The 23,885-nt window shown below is 50.5% G+C and overlaps 12 protein-coding genes across 12 annotated transcripts; 7 read left to right on the top strand and 5 right to left on the bottom strand.

Moving 5' to 3' along the window:
- Positions 1-198: 198 nt before the first annotated feature.
- Positions 199-2,129, top strand: PC9H_001543 (uncharacterized protein; the record flags this gene model as incomplete). Its single annotated transcript, XM_036771193.1, has 9 exons — positions 199-297; positions 350-362; positions 412-486; positions 540-808; positions 872-1,211; positions 1,258-1,278; positions 1,328-1,468; positions 1,526-1,735; positions 1,819-2,129. 9 exons carry the CDS (start codon positions 199-201, stop codon positions 2,127-2,129), a joined length of 1,479 nt encoding a protein of 492 aa, XP_036637038.1.
- Positions 2,130-2,447: 318 nt separating this feature from the next.
- PC9H_001544 (uncharacterized protein) lies at positions 2,448-3,060 on the bottom strand (the record flags this gene model as incomplete). Its single annotated transcript, XM_036771194.1, has 2 exons — positions 2,448-2,990; positions 3,016-3,060. The coding sequence occupies 2 exons, from the start codon at positions 3,058-3,060 to the stop codon at positions 2,448-2,450; spliced, it is 588 nt and encodes a 195-aa protein (XP_036637039.1).
- A 264-nt stretch (positions 3,061-3,324) lies between these two features.
- Positions 3,325-4,092, bottom strand: PC9H_001545 (uncharacterized protein; the record flags this gene model as incomplete). The annotated part of the gene is made up of 2 exons (XM_036771195.1): positions 3,325-3,879; positions 3,928-4,092. The coding sequence occupies 2 exons, from the start codon at positions 4,090-4,092 to the stop codon at positions 3,325-3,327; spliced, it is 720 nt and encodes a 239-aa protein (XP_036637040.1).
- Positions 4,093-4,330: 238 nt separating this feature from the next.
- REV1 (deoxycytidyl transferase) lies at positions 4,331-7,942 on the top strand (the record flags this gene model as incomplete). The annotated part of the gene is made up of 8 exons (XM_036771196.1): positions 4,331-4,654; positions 4,712-4,809; positions 4,862-5,635; positions 5,695-5,754; positions 5,805-6,007; positions 6,067-6,404; positions 6,454-6,612; positions 6,671-7,942. 8 exons carry the CDS (start codon positions 4,331-4,333, stop codon positions 7,940-7,942), a joined length of 3,228 nt encoding a protein of 1,075 aa, XP_036637041.1.
- A 1,169-nt stretch (positions 7,943-9,111) lies between these two features.
- Positions 9,112-10,414, top strand: PC9H_001547 (uncharacterized protein; the record flags this gene model as incomplete). The annotated part of the gene is made up of 2 exons (XM_036771197.1): positions 9,112-10,273; positions 10,332-10,414. The coding sequence occupies 2 exons, from the start codon at positions 9,112-9,114 to the stop codon at positions 10,412-10,414; spliced, it is 1,245 nt and encodes a 414-aa protein (XP_036637042.1).
- A 730-nt stretch (positions 10,415-11,144) lies between these two features.
- On the top strand, positions 11,145-13,152 carry PC9H_001548 (uncharacterized protein; the record flags this gene model as incomplete). The annotated part of the gene is made up of 11 exons (XM_036771198.1): positions 11,145-11,328; positions 11,389-11,518; positions 11,571-11,759; positions 11,810-11,958; positions 12,012-12,127; positions 12,180-12,311; positions 12,365-12,531; positions 12,592-12,614; positions 12,665-12,746; positions 12,803-12,928; positions 12,984-13,152. 11 exons carry the CDS (start codon positions 11,145-11,147, stop codon positions 13,150-13,152), a joined length of 1,467 nt encoding a protein of 488 aa, XP_036637043.1.
- Positions 13,153-13,783: 631 nt separating this feature from the next.
- Positions 13,784-15,221, top strand: PC9H_001549 (uncharacterized protein; the record flags this gene model as incomplete). The annotated part of the gene is made up of 8 exons (XM_036771199.1): positions 13,784-13,980; positions 14,034-14,222; positions 14,274-14,422; positions 14,478-14,593; positions 14,647-14,778; positions 14,833-14,999; positions 15,057-15,079; positions 15,130-15,221. The coding sequence occupies 8 exons, from the start codon at positions 13,784-13,786 to the stop codon at positions 15,219-15,221; spliced, it is 1,065 nt and encodes a 354-aa protein (XP_036637044.1).
- Positions 15,222-16,119: 898 nt separating this feature from the next.
- Positions 16,120-16,554, bottom strand: PC9H_001550 (uncharacterized protein; the record flags this gene model as incomplete). Its single annotated transcript, XM_036771200.1, has 1 exon — positions 16,120-16,554. One exon carries the CDS (start codon positions 16,552-16,554, stop codon positions 16,120-16,122), a length of 435 nt encoding a protein of 144 aa, XP_036637045.1.
- Positions 16,555-16,938: 384 nt separating this feature from the next.
- PC9H_001551 (uncharacterized protein) lies at positions 16,939-17,370 on the bottom strand (the record flags this gene model as incomplete). The annotated part of the gene is made up of 1 exon (XM_036771201.1): positions 16,939-17,370. The coding sequence occupies one exon, from the start codon at positions 17,368-17,370 to the stop codon at positions 16,939-16,941; it is 432 nt and encodes a 143-aa protein (XP_036637046.1).
- Positions 17,371-18,100: 730 nt separating this feature from the next.
- Positions 18,101-20,599, top strand: PC9H_001552 (uncharacterized protein; the record flags this gene model as incomplete). The annotated part of the gene is made up of 14 exons (XM_036771202.1): positions 18,101-18,236; positions 18,372-18,788; positions 18,837-18,930; positions 18,980-19,002; positions 19,050-19,079; positions 19,129-19,175; positions 19,228-19,274; positions 19,326-19,425; positions 19,478-19,506; positions 19,558-19,726; positions 19,789-19,859; positions 19,914-20,131; positions 20,183-20,308; positions 20,358-20,599. The coding sequence occupies 14 exons, from the start codon at positions 18,101-18,103 to the stop codon at positions 20,597-20,599; spliced, it is 1,749 nt and encodes a 582-aa protein (XP_036637047.1).
- Positions 20,600-21,161: 562 nt separating this feature from the next.
- Positions 21,162-21,458, top strand: PC9H_001553 (uncharacterized protein; the record flags this gene model as incomplete). The annotated part of the gene is made up of 2 exons (XM_036771203.1): positions 21,162-21,353; positions 21,417-21,458. The coding sequence occupies 2 exons, from the start codon at positions 21,162-21,164 to the stop codon at positions 21,456-21,458; spliced, it is 234 nt and encodes a 77-aa protein (XP_036637048.1).
- A 496-nt stretch (positions 21,459-21,954) lies between these two features.
- On the bottom strand, positions 21,955-22,788 carry PC9H_001554 (uncharacterized protein; the record flags this gene model as incomplete). Its single annotated transcript, XM_036771204.1, has 2 exons — positions 21,955-22,637; positions 22,698-22,788. 2 exons carry the CDS (start codon positions 22,786-22,788, stop codon positions 21,955-21,957), a joined length of 774 nt encoding a protein of 257 aa, XP_036637049.1.
- Between the last annotated feature and the right edge of the window lie 1,097 nt (positions 22,789-23,885).

Consider the following 23,885-nt stretch of genomic DNA (forward strand, 5'->3'; position numbering starts at 1 on the left):
TTTCCGTCTTCATCTCTCTTGTATTGGTTTCGGACGTTCCTCACACGCAGAACTACTGCGAGGAGGATTCTAGATACAAAAAACACTGGCTCTCATTTCTCATTTTCCTCGCACCTTTGATGGCCGCAATGATTACACATCCTTCTTTTGCCGCTGGAACATCGCTCACATGAGCTGGTTACCTTTGCGCCCACTCCAATGCCCACAAATACCGACTTTGCCTTTGACAAGGCTTCCGAGAGGTTGACTACACTGTCTGTGTCCATTCTCGTTGCAGCTTGCGCAGGCACCAACTATGTGAGTCACTCTGGCCGTGATTAGCCTCGCGGAGGAGAATCTGACGGCTTAGAAGGTCTTCTCGGGTGAGCGTTATGAGCATTCGTGAAATCACTTCCGGGCTAAGGGGACCAGCATATGGCCCGCAGCTCGCCTCACAGCTGCATATCGAGCAAACACGCTTGAATCTCATCGGTCTCGCGGGCAATGGTGCGCTTCATAACATCTGTCAATCGCTGCTCAACGACAGCGCTGTTGGATAGTTGGCGTGTACTCAAGCTCACCGATATGGGGCAGGATCGTTGACGCGCGTGGTCCCCGTATCCCGCTGGCCGGTGCTTTCATCCTTCTCTTCCTCGGATACTCGGGCATCCGTACTATCTACAATGCGGGACCACCCGAAACGGACGAACCTATATCGTCTCCCGTGTTCTACGCGCTCGTTCTCTTCAGCTATCTGACTGGCGCAGGAGGCTGCGCGGCCCTAAACGGTGCAGGGAATCCGACGACGAAGAGCTTCCCCGACCAAATGGTATGCCATAGCATACCGCAAACTTGATGTGGAACATAATTGTTAATATACACTACTCCGCAGCGTGCTACTGTCACTGGCCTGGTCTTCTCCGGCTTCGGGCTTTCCGCGTTCATATTCTCCGCGATCGCGCACGCAGCGTTTCCCGGCGACACATCATCATTCCTGCTCGTCCTCGCTGTCGGGACGGCGTGCCCGATGCTGATAGGCTATTTCTTCATCAAGGTGATCCCAGTGCAGGAGGCCACGAAGGACCATGACCCTCAGACACCCCTTCTCTCGGGCCATGTTCCACCGACGATCACATCAGATGTACTTCTCGTGGACGCGGAGCCCAATGTGTCTGGCTGGGGGCTATGCCGTAATGGGGATTTCTGGGGCTTATTCCTGCTGTTTTCCATTTGTGAGTCGTCCACACGCGTCTTGGACCCGTTATTGACGGCTTGCAGTTGCCGGGACGGGCCTCATGTGTACGCCCATGCACCACACAGATTTTCTGTTAACTAATTCGCTTTGCAGTTATCAACAATATAGGAACAATGGCGCGAATACTTTACGCCCATGAAAACACTTCGTTCAATCCTGTCATTGCCGCACAATGGCAAGCGACGCAAGTGTCTATTCTTAGCATTATGAACTGCTCTGGCCGGGTTGTCATTGGTAAACATCTTCTCCTATCTTTCACACTCGCGTGTTGCTTATTGAGCGGAATACTAGGCCTGCTTTCCGACTTTATCAGCACTCGCTTGATGCGCCCCCGGTCGTACTGCTATGTTCTAGCGGCGTCAGTTGTCCTGCTGTCCCAGCTAGTTGCAGCAAACACCGACTCCGTCGCGAATTTGTGGATTGCGACAGGCCTACTGGGGATTGGATACGGAGGCGCTGCCGCCATATCTCCCATCGTAGCTATCGAATACTTTGGCTTGTGTAAGTCAGAGTTCACTGCTCCCCAACAATGTGCTTTTCCATGATCGTAACTCACAACTTTTCCTCTCGCGACAATTACACAGCACATTTCTCCGAGGCGTGCGGCTACATCGCGTTATCCCCTTTGATTCTCGGCAATGTATTTTCCGTTGCATTTGGGCGCAACCTCGATGCGCACGGCAAGCCGGGGTCGGCGATGCACAATTTTGATGATTCCGCACCGAAATGCGCCCAAGGGCGGCTGTGTTATGTGAATAGCTTGTATATGACCGCCGCGGCGTCGTTCGTTGGTGTGGGTGTGATAACGTGGATGGCAAGACGCGACAGGAAGAAGGCGCTGGCATCGAGGAGGCGTCAAGAGGAAGCTGCGGTCTGGGGCATCTATATAGACTAAAGAGCGCTTTGGCTGCTTATATATAACGTACTCTGCTTGGATCCTATAATTGTTCGTTATCCTATGATATAGATTATACGCAAGACAAATATGTTCCAGCATTCATATATTCAGACGTTCAAACTTGAACATGTCATGTCCATTACTTCGAAACGCACAAACGGCAACATATACACGAATTCATTACTTTACAACTATCTTACATTCGACATAGTCCAAGGATTCCTCTCTCTGTTGGGGCTGTCTCCTTGGAGAGCACTATCAGCTAGCAGGACGACAAAACAGATACACGACATACCAGTTCGCGTCGGACTACCATTACTTCGCGGGCATCCCACAAACTGTTGCAGCGACTTGTTTGGCATCCACATCCACAACACCGTATTCAACGCCATGTCCATTCGTCAGCTGGTTCATCGCCGTCAACCCGATATTGAACCCGTTCGCAGCATAGTCAACTGCCAGGACGTTGACCCTCCTCTTCCTGTTGTTCTCGTCGGTGAACGTGAGCTCCCAGCAGGTGCCGCAGTTCGGGGAGTTCCAGCCTGTGACGGCCGAAGCACCACCGATGTTTGGGAAGGTGGGGAGGTCGCCGAAGGTCCTGTAGCCGCGCGTGAGGAGGCCGTTTATACCGTTAGAGCACGCGACGGTGGAGAGGGAACCTTGGCGGTTGTCGTACGTCTGATCGTATGTGACCGAGACGGAGAGAGCTGGTGCGGCGAGGGCGGTAAGGGCAGCGAAGAAGAACATCATCATCGTTGGGTTTAGTTGGTCTTTGTCTTTGTCTGTGTCTTTGGAAAGCTGAGTAAACTGAGGGGATACGAGATGTATTGGGAGGTTTATATAGCTTTGCTGGGCGGCCTGGAGCAGAGAGATGCAAGGGTACTCCCTTCTGACTATCAATAGGTACGGCGAACCATGACCAAGTCATGGCGGGCAATGTTTCATTTGCGCTGCATCGCGCCTAGAATGATGTCTAACACTCAATTGCTGAATCGCACAGCGGGACAAGTGCACCGTTCATACCTTTTGGAGGAGGTCACACAACCCCCGCCCTAATCCCATGACCTGACCATCTAGGCATCGGGCCAGAAGAGAGCCTTCCCAAGCGCCTAGGAACGGGGCCGATGCCCACACAGCGGATATGAATAGTCAATTGGCAATGGGGTTCCTGACAGTATACAAACTGGCAAGATCACAGGATTCTATACAGCCAGTTCTCTCTGAAGGCCGCTTCGAAGCGTCTGGCCGTGGAGGACAAAACCAGCGAAGGCTCGTTCGCGAGGAACCACAATCCGATCAGAGGGGGGAACGCCAACATGACAAGGGACTGGATGCGCCATCTGCGCGGGCGGCCAAGAGACTCTTTCAACCAGCTGTTCCAGATTATGTTGGCTCCGTCCGCGAGATGGAGACCGACGGAGAGAAGGAGGCCAGCGTAGAGCCCCCATGACACGAAGGGCCACTTCTGCAGCCCTAGTTTGACGAACTCGAAATCTAGTTCTGCCGGGCCGACTGAATGGATTGAATCAAGGGGGGAAGTGGGGTGAAGACGGTGCGTAAAGAAGTGTATTGGAAGGAAGAGGATCATGATTGAGTATCCTGTCATGCTGAGGAGGCTACGGGCTGGTCGTGGTGACTTTTTCGAGAGCATTCGTTTGGACAAACCCGACAAGGCATGGACGGCAATTGGACCGAGAACAAGATATTTCTCGCCAAAGGGAGTTTGGTAGTACTCCCGTCCTAGTATCTAGTTTGCATGTCAGAGAAGAAATAGTACATTCAACAAGCCCAATACCATCGTTTGCAACGAAAGCGATGAACCACCGAGACATGCCATTGTTGGTGCACTTAGATGAATGAGCAGGAAAGTGGCGATGAATGGAGAGGATATGTAGGAAATTTTCGTGAAACCAGATACACTCCAATCGCGGAAGGATTGCGTGCGTCGGTCAGGTGGCATCTCTGCTTCTGAGTTAGGATTCTAGGAAGCGGGGAAAACCTTGAAAGCTTTCAGGGCGGTCGACCACTCATGGTGAGAACGTCGGGTCTCGGAGCTGGTCTCGGCCATACAGTCACGTGATGGCTCGGGGATCCCGACGCGCGGCGGGATTCTCATGTTGGCCACCACGTTGAACTTAACTACAACACCCACAGTTCCTTCATGATACTGAGCTCTCACCATGCAACCGACTCCTCCTATGCCCTCAGCGAGCAACTCATCAGCTTATTATGAATCAGACGACTCGGAGTTTCTTGCTGCATTGCAAACCGCAGTTTTGCCGGGCGATGTACCGGGTGACATCGAGGTCAAGGACGTTGTCATTGACGAACGGCCGCCACCCTGCTCACAACCTTCTTTGAAACGGCGTCTTGACTCCGACGTAGACGATGATACCTACGGCCCCTCAAAGTTTGGAGGGTTTAGCGAGTACATGAGACGTAAGCGAGCTAAGCTTCAAGTTCAGAATACCGCAATTGGGAGTGCGTCGGATCAAAGGATCTTTGATGGGTTGGCAATCTACGTGAGTTCTCCCTCCCATACGTACGCGACCAGCTTGAAGGCTACAACCCATGACTAGATCAATGGTTATACAGACCCTTCGGTGCAGGTGCTGCGTGAATTAATTGTACACCATGGTGGTATATATCATCCGTATTTGGACAAGAAAGCTTTAGTGTGAGTGTTTACTCTTCTGCTTCTAGCAACGCTATACGAATACCTGGTGTAGGACACACATAATAACATGCTCCCTCACGCCTGCCAAAATTCGTGAGTTCCAGAATATGAAAGTTGTCAGGCCAGAGTGGTTGGTGCAGAGCGCAGAGCAAGGAACATTATTGCCATGGCGTGATTTCATCTTCAAGCCCACTCAGCGTGCGGAACCCATGCAAGGTGCCTCGTCAACGCAGTCTTCACTCCCCATGGCTCCGGCACCCTCTGAACATGTTACTCAAGCACAAGAGCATAGGGAAGCGCGTGCCCCACAGTATGCAGCACACAAATCGAACCCAAACGCATCCCGCCTGATGTCAGATCCCAATTGGCGTGCGGCCCATACCTCCGCGGCCCCCAGTTTCATCGAGGGGTACTACAAGAACTCACGGTTGCATCACCTTTCGACATGGAAAGCAGAACTGAGAAAGCTCATTTCCGAAGCGCAGGAACGCGCCCAAGTCGCGCGCGATAATTCTAGCCACAGTGCACGTTTACTTCATGCTGGGACCGGTACTAGTATGAAGAACGCTGAATGGGCATTGAAGTCACCGTCGAAGAGTAAGGGGAAAGGCAAGGCGAAGGCTACTGTCGATGATGAGAAGGTTATCATGCATTGTGATTTCGACTGCTTTTTCGTAGCAGCTAGTCTGCTGGGACGCCCGCAATTCAAGGGGCAGCCATCGGTTGTTTGTCACTCTCAAGGTGGACAAGGCGGAATGAGTAGCACGAGCGAAATTGCATGCGCGAGTTATGAAGCCAGGGCGAAAGGAGTAAGAAATGGCATGAGGTCAGTGGGAGGATGCATTTATGATTACCACCTATAGCACTCATTCGTCTCTATTCTAGCCTACAACAGGCGAGGCAACTATGTCCGGGGATTGTCACACTGCCATATGAGTTTGAAAAGTAAGTTCTCGTCCGTAGACTTCATGTGCGACCAGTAATCGGTAGTCCAGGTACAAAGAAATCTCATTGAAGTTCTACACTACCCTCCTAACGTATGCCGACGAAGTGGAGGCCGTCTCTGTTGACGAAGCCATGATCGATGTCACAACGACAATACGGGATAAGATGAAGAATTCCGCGGGTGTTAAAGACGAAGCAATGGAGTTCGCCGAAAAACTGAGGAAGGAGGTCCAAGCAGCGACCGGCTGCGAGAGTAAGTCGGCTTTACATCTCTACAGCTTACTAGGGTTTGATGCATTGCCATTTTATTAGTCAGTATAGGCATATCCGAGAACATGCTGTTGGCGCGGTTGGCTACTCGACGCGCTAAACCCGCCGGGGCGTACCATCTCATATCAGCGGATGCTCCAACGTTTCTTGCTCCATTATCTATATCCGACCTTCCAGGCTTTGGGCATGCTGCAAAGCAAAAAATAGAAGAAAAGTTCCGGACCGCAATCTTAGGTGACCTTCTCGCACGGAGTAAAGGCGAACTATCGGAGGTGTTGGGACCAAAAACTGGGGAAACACTGTGGAAAGCCATCCGGGGAGTGGACGAACGAGTGCTTACGAGTGAAAAGAAGAGGTCTTCCGTCTCTTCAGAGATAAATGTGAGTGTTGTTCAAATGAATCGATTATGCGAGCTGATGGTCGGTCCAGTACGGGATCCGCTTCGAGGATAACACACAAGCGCGGGCGTTTGTATTCCAAATGGCCGAGGAAGTTAGCCGGCGAATGAAGGACATTTCGGTTGTAGGGCGATCCTTATCGCTAAAGATCATGAAACGAGATCCAAAGGCGCCTGTTGAGGCTCCGAAGGTTCGTCGACGGTAAATCACAGCAGTTGTTGAACGAGCTGAACATGGACTTTGGGCAGTTCCTTGGACACGGCGCATGCGACGTGTTCAATAAGCAATCGCCCCTTTCTGGCATAGGTGGAGGGGCGACTGACGACCACCTCATCATCGGTGACCATGCCTGGCGCATCCTGAAATCCTTCAATTTTGATCCCAGAGAATTACGGGGCATTGGCATTCATATTGGTAAACTGGAGCCTACAAGGATGGCCATTGCTGCTGCTGGCCCGCAAGGCAAACTTCCCTTCCGGTTTGCACAATCGCCCACCAAGAAGGTAACGCGGTTCGCAGAGACCGCGCCGACCAAACCCCTCGTCGATCTCCAGCCCCCGGAAAGCAAGAACGAGTTTGATCTGCCGTCGTTCTCCCAAGTTGATCAGGATGTCTACCACGCGCTTCCAACCCAGATTCGTAATGAAGTGGATGAAGAATACAAACGTCGTTCCGTAACGCCAGTTCCTCCGATCACGGCTGGGCCGTCAATATCCTCGTACCAAAGCAAAGGACCTGTGGGAACCAAGGCCCAGAATCTTCGGCGTATCGCTCAAGGGCTTGCACCTAGGAGCCGTTCTTCCTTGTCGCCCCAACTCCATCGCCTCCTAGCCGCTAAACCAAAAGGTCTCTCCAGATCTTTGCGTGTGCCCCAAGAAGAATTACAGCAGTTGGATATAGACCCAGTTGTTTTCGGAGTCCTGCCCCCTGAGATACAACGCGAACAATTGATTATGGCACGGCACCTGAAGGCTACAGGGAAACTGCCCGCTCCTCCGAAGAAGCGGAAGGTCTTGAAGCCAATATTCCGGTCGTCTCTTACGCCGTCAAAAATTCACCGACGACCATTTCCGAAGGCAAACTTCATTCAACCAGCGTTTCTCAAACAAAGGGGGCCAAAGAAAGGAGAGAAGCTTTATTTCAGCGAGACGGACGATGTACAAAAACTCGTTGAGAAATGGGTGAACGGCTTCCGCGAGATACCTCCAAAGGATAAGGACGTAGAATTCTTCTCCAAATACCTGCTGCAAAGTGTTGACGGACGCCAGGCGACGGATCAAGGGATGGAAAAGGCGATCGCTGTGCTCAAGTGGTGGATGGTCCTATTGCGACGTTCGTGGAGTGAGTGGGAGAAGCCCGCATCAGATGGTGCGCAGACACAAGTAGAGGTGGGCAGTGGACCCAGGCGTGTCACTTCGGAGATGGTGGGAAGAGCATGGTGGCGTGCTTTCTGGAAGGTGAAAGGCGCCATGGACGACATTGCGCGGATACGCTTCGGTGGGAAATTGTCGTTGAGATGAAGGCGTGCGGTATACCCGATTGGAAGGATGAAGTTAAACGCCAAAACTCCATACGCCCTGTCGCATTGAGGACCCTATTATTAGGCGACAGATATCTATCGGCGCACATTCGTCAATTCTTCAGCTGCGTCGGAGTTATCTACGCGATATATGCTGTGGAAGACAAGCGCGTCGGTGGAGTCACATCAAGCGCAGACAGCCCGACTACGGTGGAGCAGATGAAAGTCAGGCAACGCTTATATCATGTTCTGCTGATAGTCGACCCTAGCACATCCATGGCATGCCTACTCCGTCACGGTCGCGATGCTGGCTAAGCTAGTTTCCGACAAGTCCTTATCTGTTCCTGTCACAAATAGGCAGAACACTGCTGGTCTGGATACTCCAATATGAACGTTTACAGACAATGCGCACATATTCGTTTCCGTGTAACCATCGCTGGCCTTTCGCTCCATTGAGCCGGTATGATACCCAGGTTTCGGCGTTCCATTACCGCAGCACATACCAGATATCAGATCGACATGAGGCGTCGTTTGAACGAAGGTACCCGGCCCAGAACTGACACGTATGCACCCCCAAGTGGTGCAGAGTTCCGATAGAAGACGAGTGACCATATTTCTGGGGCCTATTCTGTCGAGCTTTTCCCGTATGCGCTGTTATGCGCTCCGTTCGATTGGTGATTGAAACCTCGCTCATTTAGCGCGGTGCCAGCACCAGGTGCTAAAGGAAATGACTACATGTGACCAAGCCGAAACAGGATGATCTGCGACAGATATTAGCTCTCAAACTACTGGTAGTCGCGATAGCAAACACTGCAGTAAGTTGAAACCAGAATGAAACAAAACTAAATGTGTGCACAATTAGTACGGTGGGAACAATGGTTTGACGAGAATATCATTGTTTCTAGCGTGCCGAAGTCGGCATGTGAAAAGGTACACAAGGGTGGAATGAATGATGGTCTTGGCTGTTTGACATCGCGTTGCTTATATTTTTCCATTCGGACTTTTTCCTACTTCATTCCCCTTCTTCCACTCCTTCCACATCCTCCCTCTCCCTTTTATTCCTCCGAGTCCAGTCCAGTCGTTTTTCCTTCCAAGTAGCCGTTTTCCATCCTCTCGGCCACTTCTTCGTTTCCTCTAGATAGTTTTAGACGTCAAAATCTAGAGTTCAATATGTTCACTTACAGGATCTCAGCTCTTTTGTTCATTTTCGGCCTCCTTCTCGTCTCCCTCGTAGATGCACGTCCCCTCCACCCCCACCGCCGTCGCTCTACTTGCCGCCCCAAGACCTCTGCCGTCGCACCATCATCTACCATCGCCGTTGTCGCCGCCACCCCATCAGCCGTCAAGGTTGTCGCCAATGATGATGACGTGACCGAGAAGCCTTCCACAAACACCAAAGTGGACGCCCCCAAGGCTGCTCCTTCGGCAACCCCCGTGAAGTCGCAGCCCGCTGATAAGACTGAGGACGATGAAGACAACGACACGGTCTCCTCCAAAGCCCCCTCCTCAACCTCCTCATCCGCAGCCCCAGCCAAGACTTCCGTCAAGTCTGAGCCAACTCCCGGCAAGGAACTTTCATCCAACGCCCTGTTCCCCGTCTCCGGCTTCTCCAAGTCATGGTCCACTTCTTCCTCTGCCCCCAACTCCCTCCCTCTTTCGGATTCAACCCTCAGGCCCACGCGTCTCCTCTCCGCCCTCTCCCACGACTACGTCTCCGCTCCTGATGGCAAGAAGGGAATGCGCGCCAACTATCCCAAGGGCTCTTACACCTTCACCCACAAGCCCCAAGGTGGCTTGTCCTTCTACGCTTTGGGTCCCCAGAACTTTGGACTTGAGAACGCAAAGGAGATCACCTTGGGCTACCGAGTCTTCTTCCAGAAGGGCTTCGATTGGGTCAAGGGTGGCAAGCTTCCTGGTATTTACGGTGGTGATTCAGATGATGAGGCCATCAGCTGCTCCGGTGGCAGACGCTCTACCAAGTGCTTCTCCGCTCGTCTCATGTGGCGCTCAGGCGGCCAGGGAGAGTTCTACACTTACCTCCCTCCGTACACCATCCCTGAGTTCTCTGCCAACAAGAAGCAGTGCTCCGTTGCGCCCCAAAGCGACTGCAACCCGACCTACGGCGCGAGTGTTGGTCGCGGCGCATTCCACTTCAAGGACGGAGGATGGACCACCGTCAGCGAGCGCGTCAAGCTCAACGACGCGGGCAAGGCCAACGGCGAACTTGAACTCTTCGTTGAGGGCAAGAGCGTCATTAGCGTTTCTGGTTTGATGCTCAGGGACGGCAACGCTGGAAAATTCCGTGGCATTCAAATGCAGACATTCTTCGGAGGTGTGTACTCATCTTTGTTTCCTTTCTTCAACGATCTCTTATACTCTTTGCTTCTCAGGCTCCAGCACCGACTTCGCATCTACTAAGGACCAAAGCGTGTGGTTCTCTGACTTCTCGATGGCTATTCTCGAAACCTTCTAAGAGGTCAACGATATTCGGAATTAACGACTCACCCATCCCCCTGGACTAACACACCCTGCTCACATTACCGCTCACACCTCGATTCGCCACCTCGTGGCTTGACACATCGGCACCTTGTGGCCCCTTGGTCACCTGGCCGCCATTGGCTTCATATTGACTATGGCGCCGCCAACACTCGCTGACTTACCATCACAATTACTGCTTAATCGCAAGCAGACGCACTCACTATCCATTTGCTTTGGATGTAGTTACACGCTTTACGTTCCAACGCTGTCTGCTGGCAGTTTACTTTAGTTCCCTGCTGTGCACGTTTTTACGACTTGATGTTGCTGGATGTCTTCTTGTTTATTTATGCGTTTCATTGTATAAGTATTTGCTATTCTCTAGATGGGCTCTGTAACTTACTTATACATATGCTGGTTTAATGCTATCGCTTCTGGAATATTGTGCGTGGAATCTGGATTGCGACTTTGAACTGGAGCTCGAATGGTTGTTCTCCAAAGTTAACTAGCTCACGTGATTGTGAACGCCCGCCGTTGCAACCGGACATTGAGATATAGTGTAGTAAGTATAAGCCTTTAAGTGCTCCTCTCGCTTCTGCATATAGTGCCAATGGGATCAGATCGCAGAGCCCACTGTGTCTCCGGAACTATCCAAATACTGCAGAAGGAGTCTGTATGACATATAAATAGGCGGGTTTGAATTTCTTTAATCCCCTCAATTGCACCTCATGAAGAGCTCAGTTACAGTTGCTGCTCTAGGAGCGTTACTTCTGACGGTCTACCTCAAGCGTAGGTCGAAGAAGCGACCACCTCTTCCTCCTGGCCCTCCGGCGGACCCATTGATAGGCCACTTACGGATTATGCCAACTGACAAGCAAGAGCTCGTATTTCATGAATGGTCGAAGACATACGGTGCGTTCAGGCTATATTAGAACCAGGTTCCGATGCTGATAGTAATGTCGTAAATGCCAGGCGACGTTATGTACCTAAGGGTCCTCGGACGGGATCTCATCATTCTCAATAGTGTTGAAGCTGCAACAGAGCTCCTCGAGAAGCGTAGTGCTCTCTACAGCGACAGGCCTAATTTCACCGTCTACGTGATGTATGTCGACTGCCTCCAGATTACAATGGTGATTTTTGAAACCGTTTATTAGGATGGGCTGGGACCCGGACGTTGCGTTCTTGCCATATGGACCGCGCTTTCGCAAGCACCGAAAGCTCCTCCATTCTCATTTCACTCAACAAGCTATCGTTCGGTTCCAACCAATCCAACTTCAGAATGCCCACATTCTCGCCAAGGGGCTATTGGAAAACAAAGGAGACTATCACCATCTTCTGAGCCGGTAAGCTCAATCACACCGCACGTTGGATTGCCTTGTCATTCGTGGAATAGATATACCACGGCGATTGTCATGCGCATCGCCTACGGCCATCAAATCCTCTCTGATGATGATGAATTTATTCAAGCCGCCAACGACAGTGGGTATGGTCAGAACAACGGGGGTCCGCCTGGCGGAACGATGGTTGACCTCTTTCCTATCCGTTTGTACCGATCTACCCCGAATAGTCGCAGACCTCGCTCACCTTCTTCTTAGTGCAGTACTTCCCCTCGTGGTTCCCAGGGACTTATTACGCAACATTTGCCCGTGAATGGAGGTGGGCAGTCGAGAAACTATATACCCTTCCGTACGAGCATGTGAAGAAGCAAATGGCAAGCTATCGCTCTACTTGAGAAGTGGGTCCCTCCATTGACCAACTGGCAGGCTCAAGGCACGGCAGAACCGTCGTTTCTCGCTACTCAATTGGAGGCAGTTGCCGGAAAAGCCCTCGGTAAAGAAGACATCGAGGACCTCAAAGGTTCTGCGGGGATTATCTTTGGTGCAGGAGCCGAGACAGTAAGAAATCTCCGTATATTATCAGCAACGAACATTCAGGTCCCCCCCTTTAGACGTGGTCTAGTCTTGAATCGTTCATCCTGACCCTGCTGCTCTACCCGGAAGTACAGAAGAAAGGCCAAGAAGAGATTGATCGAGTCATTGGATCGGACCGGCTTCCAACTTTCGAAGACTACGATTCTTTGCCGTACGTCGAGTGTGTAACGCAAGAAATCTTGAGGTAATTAGCTCTATCCTTCTTTCTTTCAACGCGCCAATGCTTACCCTGGTCCGCCTTAAGATGGCATCCGTCCGTTCCCATAGGTAGGTTTCCGGTGAATCGACGTTCAGGTGATTCAATACGCGATGGCTAGACATCCCTCATCGATCCACAGAGGATGATATCTACCGGGGAATGTTCATTCCGAAAGGATCCATCATATTTGCTAATGCTAAGTACGTGTTCATGCGCCGTCTGTCGAGTTGTTAATGACGTTTATCCAAATCGATAGAGGAATGGCGTTGGACGAAAGCACGTACACTGACCCAACAAAGTTTAATCCAGATCGCTTCCTTCCCAAGTCCCAGGGAGGCAATGAAGAGCCTCATCTCGGCGCTACCTTCGGGTTTGGTCGAAGGTAACTTCATTGGGCTAAATATATAGCTTCCCCTTGCTCACGACGTATATGGTAGGATTTGCCCAGGCAGACATCTTGCAACAGCAAGCATTTGGATTGCTGTTGCCACGATATTCGCAACAGTTGATATCACGAAAGCCACGGATGAAAATGGCAACGAGATCACACCCGAAGTAGATTTTGAGACGGGCATAACAAGGTCCGTGGATTCAGCGTGCTCTTAACGTATACTTATATGGTACCAATTCATTCTAGTCGTCCAAAACAATTTCGATGCAACATGACACCCCGATCAGAGAATATAGTACGGATCGTCGCCAGCGAGTGTGAGGCCTTATCAGTTTAACGCTCGTCACAACGTGTAGTTTCTTACACGCTCTACTCAATGAATTATGTACCTGTCGTATCTCACCAATAGCATCCTAGGAATATTGACTCTTTCTCAACTCTCCACACCTTTGCGCCACTCCAGCGGTCGTGCGGGGCCACGGCAGACACCTTCTCGATGCTTCTACATGTACACCCATCGCCACAGGTTCGAAGTCACCGCTGATGATCGAAGACATGAATAATTCATTCAAATAATCCGGCGGATCTCGTGGTTGGAATACACCACAACCGGCTTACGTCGACAAATCGAGTTCGTTACAAAGGCAAGTCAACACAGCATGGATCCATCAAAGTACCCATGGATAACACACCTATCGCTATTGCCCTGGCCCTAGTATGTCTGATCGCGTATCTCGAACGCAGCTCGACGAAACGGCCCCCTCTCCCACCTGGTCCACCGGCTGATCCTTTGATTGGGCACCTCCGAGTCATGCCATCTGACAAGCACGAGCAGGTGTTCTATGAATGGTCGAAAACATATGGCATGATTCATCGCTATCCTTCCCCTCACCTACGCTAAACAACCCATCAGGCGATGTCATTCATCTCAAAGCACTCGGACGCGACATCATTGTGCTCAATAGCACCCAGGCCGCAACCGATCTTCTCGAGAAACGAAGCGGACTGTATAGCGACCGACCAAACCTCACTGTATACGTAGCGTAAGGCATTCACTGGTGTTTCGTCTGTATTCTAATGATATGAGTTACCTCAGAATGGGATGGGATCCAAACTTGGCGTTCTTGCCGTATGGTCCACGCTTTCGTAAACATCGCAAGCTCCTTCAGTCACATTTCAGCGAAAACCGCCGGTCAAAGTTCCAGCCCATCCAACTTCAGAATGCATCTCTTCTTGCCCAAGGACTGATGGAGAATACGAAGGGATATCAACATCTCGTCAGCAGGTATTGAACGTCAATGCGCATCTCTTTCTTGCCACTGACCTAGAGTGTCAGGTACACCACTGCCATAGTGATACGCATTGCGTATGGGCACCAGATTCTGACCGATGACGATATGTTCGTGCAGACAGCGCACGACTGTGGGTACACTCTGAATAATGGTGGACCCCCGGGAGGAACTGCGGTTGATCTCTTTCCCATTTGTACGTGAGGACCTTGGAGCATTGTCGATACTGACCTGAGCACTGTATGCTATAGTAATGCATCTCCCCTCGTGGTTTCCCGGAACATATTACGCCACCTTTGCTCGAAATTGGAGATGGGCAGTCGACAAATTGTATAACCAGCCATACGAATACGTGAAGAAGCAGAGGGTGAGTTCAGGGTTTGCGCGTTCGTCAAGGGCTATTGAAAGCTCCTTTGTCAGGCTGAAGGCATGGCGCAGCCATCCTTTCTCCTGGATCAACTAGAGGCAACGTCGGGGCAAACTCTCACAGACGAAGAAATAGGAGATATTAAGGGGTCGTCTGGCATAATCTTTGGAGCAGGTGCTGAGACCGTGAGTCTACTGCTCTCTCATACAGAGACCGCCAACATCTAACACATCCGTAAGACTTGGAGCAGCCTAGAAACATTTTTCTTGGCCATGTTATGCTACCCAGAGGCGCAGAAGAAAGGACAAGAAGAGATCGACCGCGTTATTGGACCTGACCGGCTCCCTACCTTTGATGACTTCGATTCTTTGCCATACGTGGGGTGTGTCACACAAGAGATATTAAGGTATCGCTTTTGTTTGCTATATCTAAGGTAGTATAACCTTCACACTTGTTCGTCTAGATGGCACCCCGCCCTCCCCATCGGTAAAAGAATTTAACCCCAACCAAACTTGACTGACCCCTGGTGTTGTCAGGATTGCCCCATCGTTCAACGGAAGATGATATTTACAGAGGGATGTTCATCCCCAAGGGCTCGATCATTTTCGCTAACACTATGTATGTCTAAACTTAATCTATTCTCTAACCAGCGCATGGTTGCTGACCGAGACCAACCAAACAGGGGTATGGCTCTGGATGAAAAAGTGTACGTAGAACCGACGAGATTCTATCCCGACCGCTTTTTGCCCAAGTCCCAGGGTGGCAACGGAGAGCCACCTTTAGGTGCTGCATTTGGATTTGGCAGAAGGCGAGTTACTTCTCGACTAGGAGATCGTATATTTTGCCGATATATTTGTTCGCAGGATCTGTCCGGGAAGACATCTCGCGGCGGGGAGTATATGGATTGCTGTTGCCACAATTTTTGCCACAATCAACATCACCAAGGTCAAGGATGAAGCGGGCAATGATATTATACCGGAACTAGAGTATGAAACTGGACTAACAAGGTGCGCAGAGAGCTTTCGTGGACGTATGATGTTCTCAATAATTTGTAGCCGACCGAAGCACTTTCCCTGCAGCACGGCTCCTAGGTCTGACAAGGCAGCTCGTCTCGTAGCTAATGAATGCGATGCATTGTTGTAGGGAGGCGTTTTCATAATAGCATTCTACGTATTCGGACGAGGCTTATATCCCTTCGGGTTTACTGTTATGCCGTTTCTCGTTCCACAGCGAGCGTCGGTAGCGAGTTGAGGATGACAAACTTTTGCGAACGGCGCTGCAGCGTATTAGTCCTCACTGATAGCACAGGAGTCATCGAATCAATCAATCGGAGAGCCTTAAGCCATAGGTACAGGTCTACAGCTGCCAGTGTCCTCCTACAACCCCAATAAACTGAACTGGATTCTACAGGAACACACATGGTCGAATAAAGTTGTACTGTGTCGCCTGTTCGTCCAGAAATAAAACTACCTAGATCGACGATCGAGTTTCAGTAAGTGAGAGACTACCATCAAAGTTCGTTTTACCTAGAGTCTACAAACAGAAACAGCAACACGTTTCGCCGTCGCGTTCACTCTTCCCAAGTGGACAGCTTGACCTCCAGTCAAGATATCTGCTGCTCGCACCCCAAGGACGAACCCCCTCGTCGTCCCATCAACTGCCAACATGGTGATGGTCTTGTTCCTACCAGCAGGGTTGGTATAGGTTATGTTCCAGCATGATCCACAGTTCGCGGAATCGTATCCCTCGACCGCTTCGGCTCCGCCTATGAATGGGAAATTGGGGAGGTCACCGAATGTTGTGTAGCCTCGGACGATGAGACCGTGTGGTCCATCAGAGCATGCGACGGATGTGAGGGGTGTGCTACGATCGTCGTATGCTCTGTCGTACGCGACTGTAGTGCCGAGTACTCCAGTAGCTGAGGTCAAGAGGGCGAGCTTGGTGAATAGTGCGAACTTCATCGAGAATGGGGAGACATGTGGGGGCGACTCGCATTTATAGGTGAGTACCTCTCAAGTAAACTTTAAGGAAGCTCAGCAACGTGTGGCGCCGATCGTACATAAGAAGCAAAAGCCTTCCCGATTTCGTTGTAAATTACAGTTCACCTCGAGCTCGAGTGGATAAGTAAGTACACAAGTTCCGTGTCCGAATACTACAGCGTGTACGACGAAGTTCGAAAGTCTGTGAAGGTCCGGTATCGAAGGTAACAAGGACGAGAAGCTTTTTAGATACGAGTACAGTGAGTCCCATGGCTTTGTTTCATTGCAGTTTTGGAGCTAAGGGGGTTAATTCAGACAATAACGTTCCCTCTGGGCCATCTCAGACGTACACTATGTGTAAACTCATCACAGACCGCAGGCGGATGCTGCTACCTGTGTGGCATTCGCAGTAATCCTCCCCAGCTGAATTGCATTTCCCTTCGTCAAGGTGTTCATCGCAGCGAGGGCGATATTGAACGTCCCTGCCCCAGCATGGTCAATGGCTGTGACATTGACAGTCGTGCCCTGGAAACTCAAAGACCAGCATGTGCCGCAATTGGGCGAGTTAAACCCAGCAACAACACCCGCTCCCCCGATATTAGGGAATGTGGGTACGGCACTAAACGTCTGGAAGCCAAACCGGGTGATAAGGCCGTTGACGCCGTCGGAGCAAGCGACAGTGGTCATAGAACCCGCGCGGTTGTCATACACTTGGTCGAAGGAGACAGAGACAGAGACAGCATTAACGAGGGCGATGAAAAGTAGGCAGAGTGATGCGATGGATGTTGTGATCCTCATGGTGAAGACGGGGAAATATGTTTTGGGATAGGGAGAGCCATCGAGCTTTCGTCTTTTTATACCATCGACTCTACATTCTACCCATAAATTACCCGATGAGCGAATAGGGATCCGAGCAGGAAGTTTCGAGGATGACCGTCGAGGTCATCGCAGGAACACTGATGATGTACTAGTCGCCGGGGTTTCGCAGTGAATTATTCTCACCAAGGTGTAGATCGACCGCCAACGCTCCACAAATACATCGTACATTGCTCGGAATAAACACTGGCCCTGCGCTCAATGTATAAGAAGTCCATAGAAGCATCACTCACAGCGTGATCAACACTCAGCTGATGTTTGTCGAAGTCATAATCTGAGAAAATAGAAGGTGGCGGACCTAAAGGAGAGAAATCTAGTTCTTAATCGACCAAAGGGCGGGAGTAAGACAACCTGATGAACTGATGAATATCCCCAAGTTTCGCATCTCACTAAATCATAATCCTGGCAAGGTTCGCAGGGATTTCAAGCAAGTGTATGGTCTAATTAGTTTACCCGGGGTAACTTTATGCTGCTCATTTTCTACGCCGTCTCCTAGTACGGAAGGATGAGTCCTATCCCCGCCCCTGGACAAATAATTAGGAGGAGGGGCTATAGGCGCTCAATTTAAGCGCTCAATTTCTTAACATTACCAAACAAGGCATCTCCAGTCACTGTCCCTTGACTTGAAGCGCCGCGACACTTGCACCCAGCCATGACTCCCGACGTTGACGTCGAGCAGGGAGAACACTACAAAGGCTACGAGGCCACTGAAATCGACCACGAACGCGCCGCCCTCCTCCCAAACGATGTCGAGAAACCAGAAGAACTGGCCGTCGTACCGAAGAAGAGTTGCTCGCGGCCTAGGTTCACTTCTCTCCACCTCTCACTAGCGTTTGTCGGGGGGATTCTAGCCTGCTTTTTGGGACAGTACGCCTTCTGCGGAACGGATTGCTTCTCGCCGCGATATTCTGACGGAGGTTCAGCGGGGCAAGTTCATGCGAACGTGGTGCCCACATATGTTGGCTCGACGGAACGACACCACTTCCCCCCACCGTCCCCAACAAATGCATACCCGACGCTATTTCCAAGCGACGTGGGATATCCAGGTGGGACACCTACTGGTGCTGAAGCAGCCCTAATCATCACCGCACCCGCGTATCCACTACACACTGGTGCAGCCCACCTCGTGGTGCCCCAGTCTATGGTGAAAGGAACCAGCGATCCAGAAACGACAACAAAGAAGTTTAGCCTTCTGAAGAGCTGGGGGAACTTATCACCTTGGTACAGTGTTGGGCGGAATGCATTTGGGCTTGACTCCGGCCCGGAACCGCCAGAGACATGCAGGATCACGGGGATGCACTTGTTACATAGACATGGAGCCAGATACCCTACAGCCTGGAGTGAGTCGTCGCCAGTTCTATCTTGATCATGACTTATGTTTCATCCAGCATCTTACGGTGGACCAGCCAATCTGGCAACTAAGTTAAACAGCGACACGAAGAGTTGGAATGCCTCTGGGCCCCTGTCTTTCTTGAGTGATTGGTGAGTAGCGATCTTGACGCCCTACTGCCGCTGCTGAACTCTTTTAAAGGACCTACAAGCTAGGTGAAGAAGGTAAACAAAGCCTAATTTCGCACTATTCTCTCGCTGATCAAGCCTAGTGTTGACGCCCTTCGGCAGGCAACAACTATGTATGTCATGATTCCGTCTTGCGTTTCCCCGACTTATGTCGTTGACTAGATGACTTGGGGATTTCTATGAGGTTGAAATACGGATACTTGCTAAAGGTCAGTGTTTTTTTCCGGTTCACACATCGATTTTGACACCCAACGTCTCCAGAACTTTACCGAGACTAACACCATCCCCATCTTCCGGACGGAGTCACAGTGAGCAGCCTTCTATTTCATACATTCGCTCTCTAACTCCATGAATTGTAGAGATCGAATGTTGAACTCTGCGATCAACTTTGCTCTTGGTTTCTTCGGCCATCCCTTGGAAGGGAAGTATCAACAAAGTATAACCATCGAAGCTGATGGCGTAAGTAATATTAACGTATCCTATCCTCCTCACCTCAATCATATTTCTCTAGTTCAACAACACTTTGGCCCCGTATGATACGTGAGTAGCCTTGCTAGCAGCAAGACAGACATTCCTCGATAAATGTGACAGATGCCCCAACGCCCGAGATAAATTGAAGTCTGATCGTGGGCTATGGTATGTCAAGAAATGGGCTCCGATATACCTTCGGGACGCGCGCTCTCGAATTCAGGCCCATCTCAAAGGTTTTGACTTGACATATGAAGATGTGTTCACCATGCAACAGATGTGCGCTTATGAGGTATGTCAGCAGCTACATTGTTTCTCCGTGCGGGCAGCAATTTTCTCATTGCTCGGATCCAGACTGTGGCCATCGGGTATTCCAAGTTCTGTGAACTTTTCACCGCGGAAGAGTGGGACGGGTTCGACTACTCGTGAGTTCGGCTGAATGGCAGAGCAACCTGGTTCTTACCTCATTCTCTCTCTAGCTTGGACTTGACGTTCTGGTATAACTCTGCGTTCGGATCTCCCGTCGCTCGTGTCCAGGGTATCGGGTACATCCAGGAATTGATCGCTCGTCTGACACACACACCCATTGCAACCCACAACTCATCGACCAATTCGACACTGAATGACAATCCCATCACCTTCCCCCTCGGTCAGAGCCTCTATGTCGACGCTACACACGAGGTCGTTGTATTGAACGGTAAGTCTAATTTCCTCATCGAACCTCTACCCCTTCTGAACTCGGCGATAGTGATCACTGCATTGAACTTGACTACCCTTGCTGCTGATGGCCCTTTGCCCTATGATCGGATTCCTCTCAATCGTAAATTCAAGGTGTCCGAGCTAGCACCGTTTGCGACCAACATGCAATTCCAATGTTTGTCCTACGCTTGTCACTCGCTTTCTCTCCTGACAGTCTCGTCTAGTGCTAGAATGTACGTCAACCCCAGGCCCACAGATCCGGATCATCGTAAATGACGGCGTGGTGCCTTTGACTGGAATCAAAGGGTGCCCAGAGCAGCGCGACGGGATGTGTCCCGTTGAAGCGTTCATCACGGCACAGAAGGAAATCATAAGGCAGACGGATTGGAATTACGACTGCCACGGAGATTGGACTGTGCCAGTGGGGACAGATTGGAATACCACGACGGGCGACCCCCCGAAGTAGTGCAGCTTGACTGCAGTCGCATGCCCTATGGCTGGAGGAAGGGCAGGCGGGAGTTTGTTGTATCCACCCTTATGATCTGTGCCGCTAAGTGGTTGATCTATCGATGTACATTGCTTACAAGAATACCCTAATATCAGCGGAATGTCGACACGCGTAGCATGAGTGTCAGTCATATGGCTCAACAACGTAAACCTAGTCAGGTCCCATCTGTCTTGTTTGTCGCGGCTCCGACTTCTGACCTTGAACGTCGGGCGAAGAATGTCTCGATGCTCGAAGTGATGCGATGAGCATGTGCATGTGCAAATGCTTGAATTGTTTCTCCCCATCGTGGATATTCATCATATCCTCGGGGTTGTTCGTACCTCAACAGGTGCTTCTCCCTTGTTTGTGGTGATTAGATGGCGCATACGGCAGAGGGCTCAAGGTCTATGTCAAAGTCGGATCTACCATGGGGCTTGGCGTTGTGGCCACCAAAGCACTAACGGACGAGACAGTCCTTAGATTTTGCTAGAAAAACCAGCCTCAACTGTGTACATCAAGCCAGACAAGGACATACCCAGCGATGAAATCCCTCAGTTTGACTCTTTTCGCCGTCGCCCTCGCCGGTGTGCAGGCACTGCCTGCCTCCGACACTACGCTTGCTGCAAACTATTCTTTGTCGTCCGACGCCGCATGCTCGGTCACGAAGTGCGGTAGCCCAACATTTGTGTCCTGCTGCTGGCCCTTCATTTGCATCAACGCATCTGCCGGTGGAGTAAGTGTTCCTGTCAACTTCCTATATATTGAAGGTGCTTATCATGTTGCCCCTACTTTGCAGACCTGCATCGACATCGGTCTCGGAAACTTGAAGAAAGCCTAATTCTGAATTTTAACCAGACAGGTAGGTCGCTTCCTGAGGCTTGCGTGGGTCTGAAAACTGAAATTCCCTTTCAATGTAGACTATATTTCCAAGAAGTATGACGACAGGCCTCGTGTTAGGCTGAACAAGTTGACCTTAAATGAAATTTGATTCTTGAGCTCACTGCCTTATTGTGCGATGTGTGAGGAGTGCAAATAATCAGCTGAATGGATTAGCTTCTAAAAATAGAAGCCATTATTGAAAGATCTGCACCTCGTCGGTTCCGAGTAGTGCATTCTTGTGACAGCCTGTCGAATAAACTTGCAACCTACAAAGTAAGAACCAAGTTCGTATTGATCTGCATAATGTTCAGACCCCTATTAACCCAAGGCGAATAAATAAGCGTACAGAAACGGAGGGGAAAGTTCAAGTAGGTCCTTCAAAAGTACAAAGTGATAAATACAGCTACATTGGCACAGCAGAAGGCGTCGTCCGGTAGGATACGTCGTAGATGAGACTACAATGATTCAACGAATTTTGTACCTCTTTGGAGGGTCCGCATAGTTACTCCAGAATGGACAGCAAATTTATATCCTTCATCAGCGTCGCTGTCGTTAAAAGTCATGGGCTCCGGAGAAACAGTGCGTAGTGGGGGTGGCGGAGAAGGGGGATTCGATGGTATCGTCGTAATTGTAGGGATGCTGGGCTGGGGTGACGCGGAAAGAATCGGATGGTAAACCGTTACGTTGTGGGAATTCTCGAACCGTACGACGCTTGATGCTGGGTCTAGTCGCATTGGTGGTTGGAATGGGGAACCCGGTGCGGGTGATGGCGAGTAAGTGGAAGGTGGCGGGGATAGCGACAGCGAGCGGGATGCATGGGCGTATGAGAGTTGTCGCAGTCCATCTGGATCGAAGTCATCCGGCGATGTAGCTCGCGCCCAACCTTGGACTGATTCCTTGCTCATTTTGATAGAGGACGTTGGCGTATGTGTCGGGAGGGGAGCCGCTGAATGCCCAGATGATCGATAGGCACCAAACTGGAAGAAATTGGTGAATTTTGGCAAGGAGAATCCCCTAGAGTTGGAAGAGCCGTAGCGGTGCGATCTACTCAAAGGGCCATCGTCTCGCCAGAGATACACAATCCCTGTAAGAGAGAGAATTATGACGGCGACCAAGCACACTATAAGGGCAGCAAATCCTACAGATATTGGTTATTTGAATTTGTACTAGTGGATCGAGGTCGCGTGCGTAAACTCACCTCCGACTGATCCCCCAATTACAGGAGCCTCCCTCTTTAACAGCTCTGCTCCCTCTGATTCATGTAGAACGTCCCGAGACTTTGTGTACATTATTAGGAAGTTGTGGTGAGAGCACAGAGTACAGCGGAATCACCGCATGAAAAACATGAAGGTGTTTGCTGGCCTTCGTGGAAGAGAAACCCTAATGTGTCAGGCTTACCTCATCAGGCGCTCAGCAGGGATTGGTGGAGCTACCTTGTGACTACTGATTCAAACTCAGGTCTACTCATATCTACGCCAACACCCAATCACAACGTCGCACTGGGTGCTGCACGCTTTACAGACTCTCTTCATAACAAACCAAGTAAACTCGTCTTCACACAGTAGTAGAGCATCTTGGAGAGGTGCAGCGGCCGCAAGAAATCTTGTCCGCGTCTTTTTTCATGTCAACAGACATACGGGGATTGATCAACAAAAGGCTACCTAAGGTTACGTAGGTATGTTCATTACGAGAATTTCCGAATCAGAGCTTTAAGTACCAATATGACACCCGATATACCTAGGTTCACCACCGTTGCCTGAGCTTTTGGCTTTCAGGAATATCCAAAGTCGAACCCGGAAGATGGCCCAAATCGTAATAGACGAAAGGCGTATCAGCCTTGAAGGCCTAGATCACCGTTTGTTTCGTCTTCCCCAATATCGAACGCTCGAGAATATATTAAAGTTAAGTTAAAGGAGGTCGGAAGTGGGAACCCCATGACCAAACGCCGGTTTTGTGCTCGTAACCGACATAGTGCCGAGAGTGCAAATCATACAGGGGTTTGAGCGTCTTTCAGCTGCTGAATCTGATTGGCGGACAAGTTCAATCCATGATGTATATGGAGTAGTTCCTTTTAGCATTCGACGTCCCTACTTGTGCCCTTCGAATTTGCAGGGACCCAAAATTCTATTGTCTCCAATGCCACAACTGCAACAAATACCAGGGGACATACGTACGTGAGTGTTAATTGTCTCCTCTTCATTAGGAGGCTCGTTCAGGTACTGAGTTCGGCTGGTTCGATTTAAAGCAACCGATGATTGGTAAGGAGGCTTGCCCACGTAGTGAACAATCGTCAGTGATTGCTTTATTTGAGTAGTTTAACGCAACTATTTTCTACCGTTGATATTGACAGACATTCATCGACAGGCCTCGAAGCAAGCAATTGACC

The sequence above is a fragment of the Pleurotus ostreatus genome (genome assembly GCF_014466165.1).
Source record: "Pleurotus ostreatus strain PC9 chromosome Unknown scaffold_1, whole genome shotgun sequence".
In the NCBI taxonomy this organism is placed as follows: Eukaryota; Fungi; Basidiomycota; class Agaricomycetes; order Agaricales; family Pleurotaceae; genus Pleurotus; species Pleurotus ostreatus.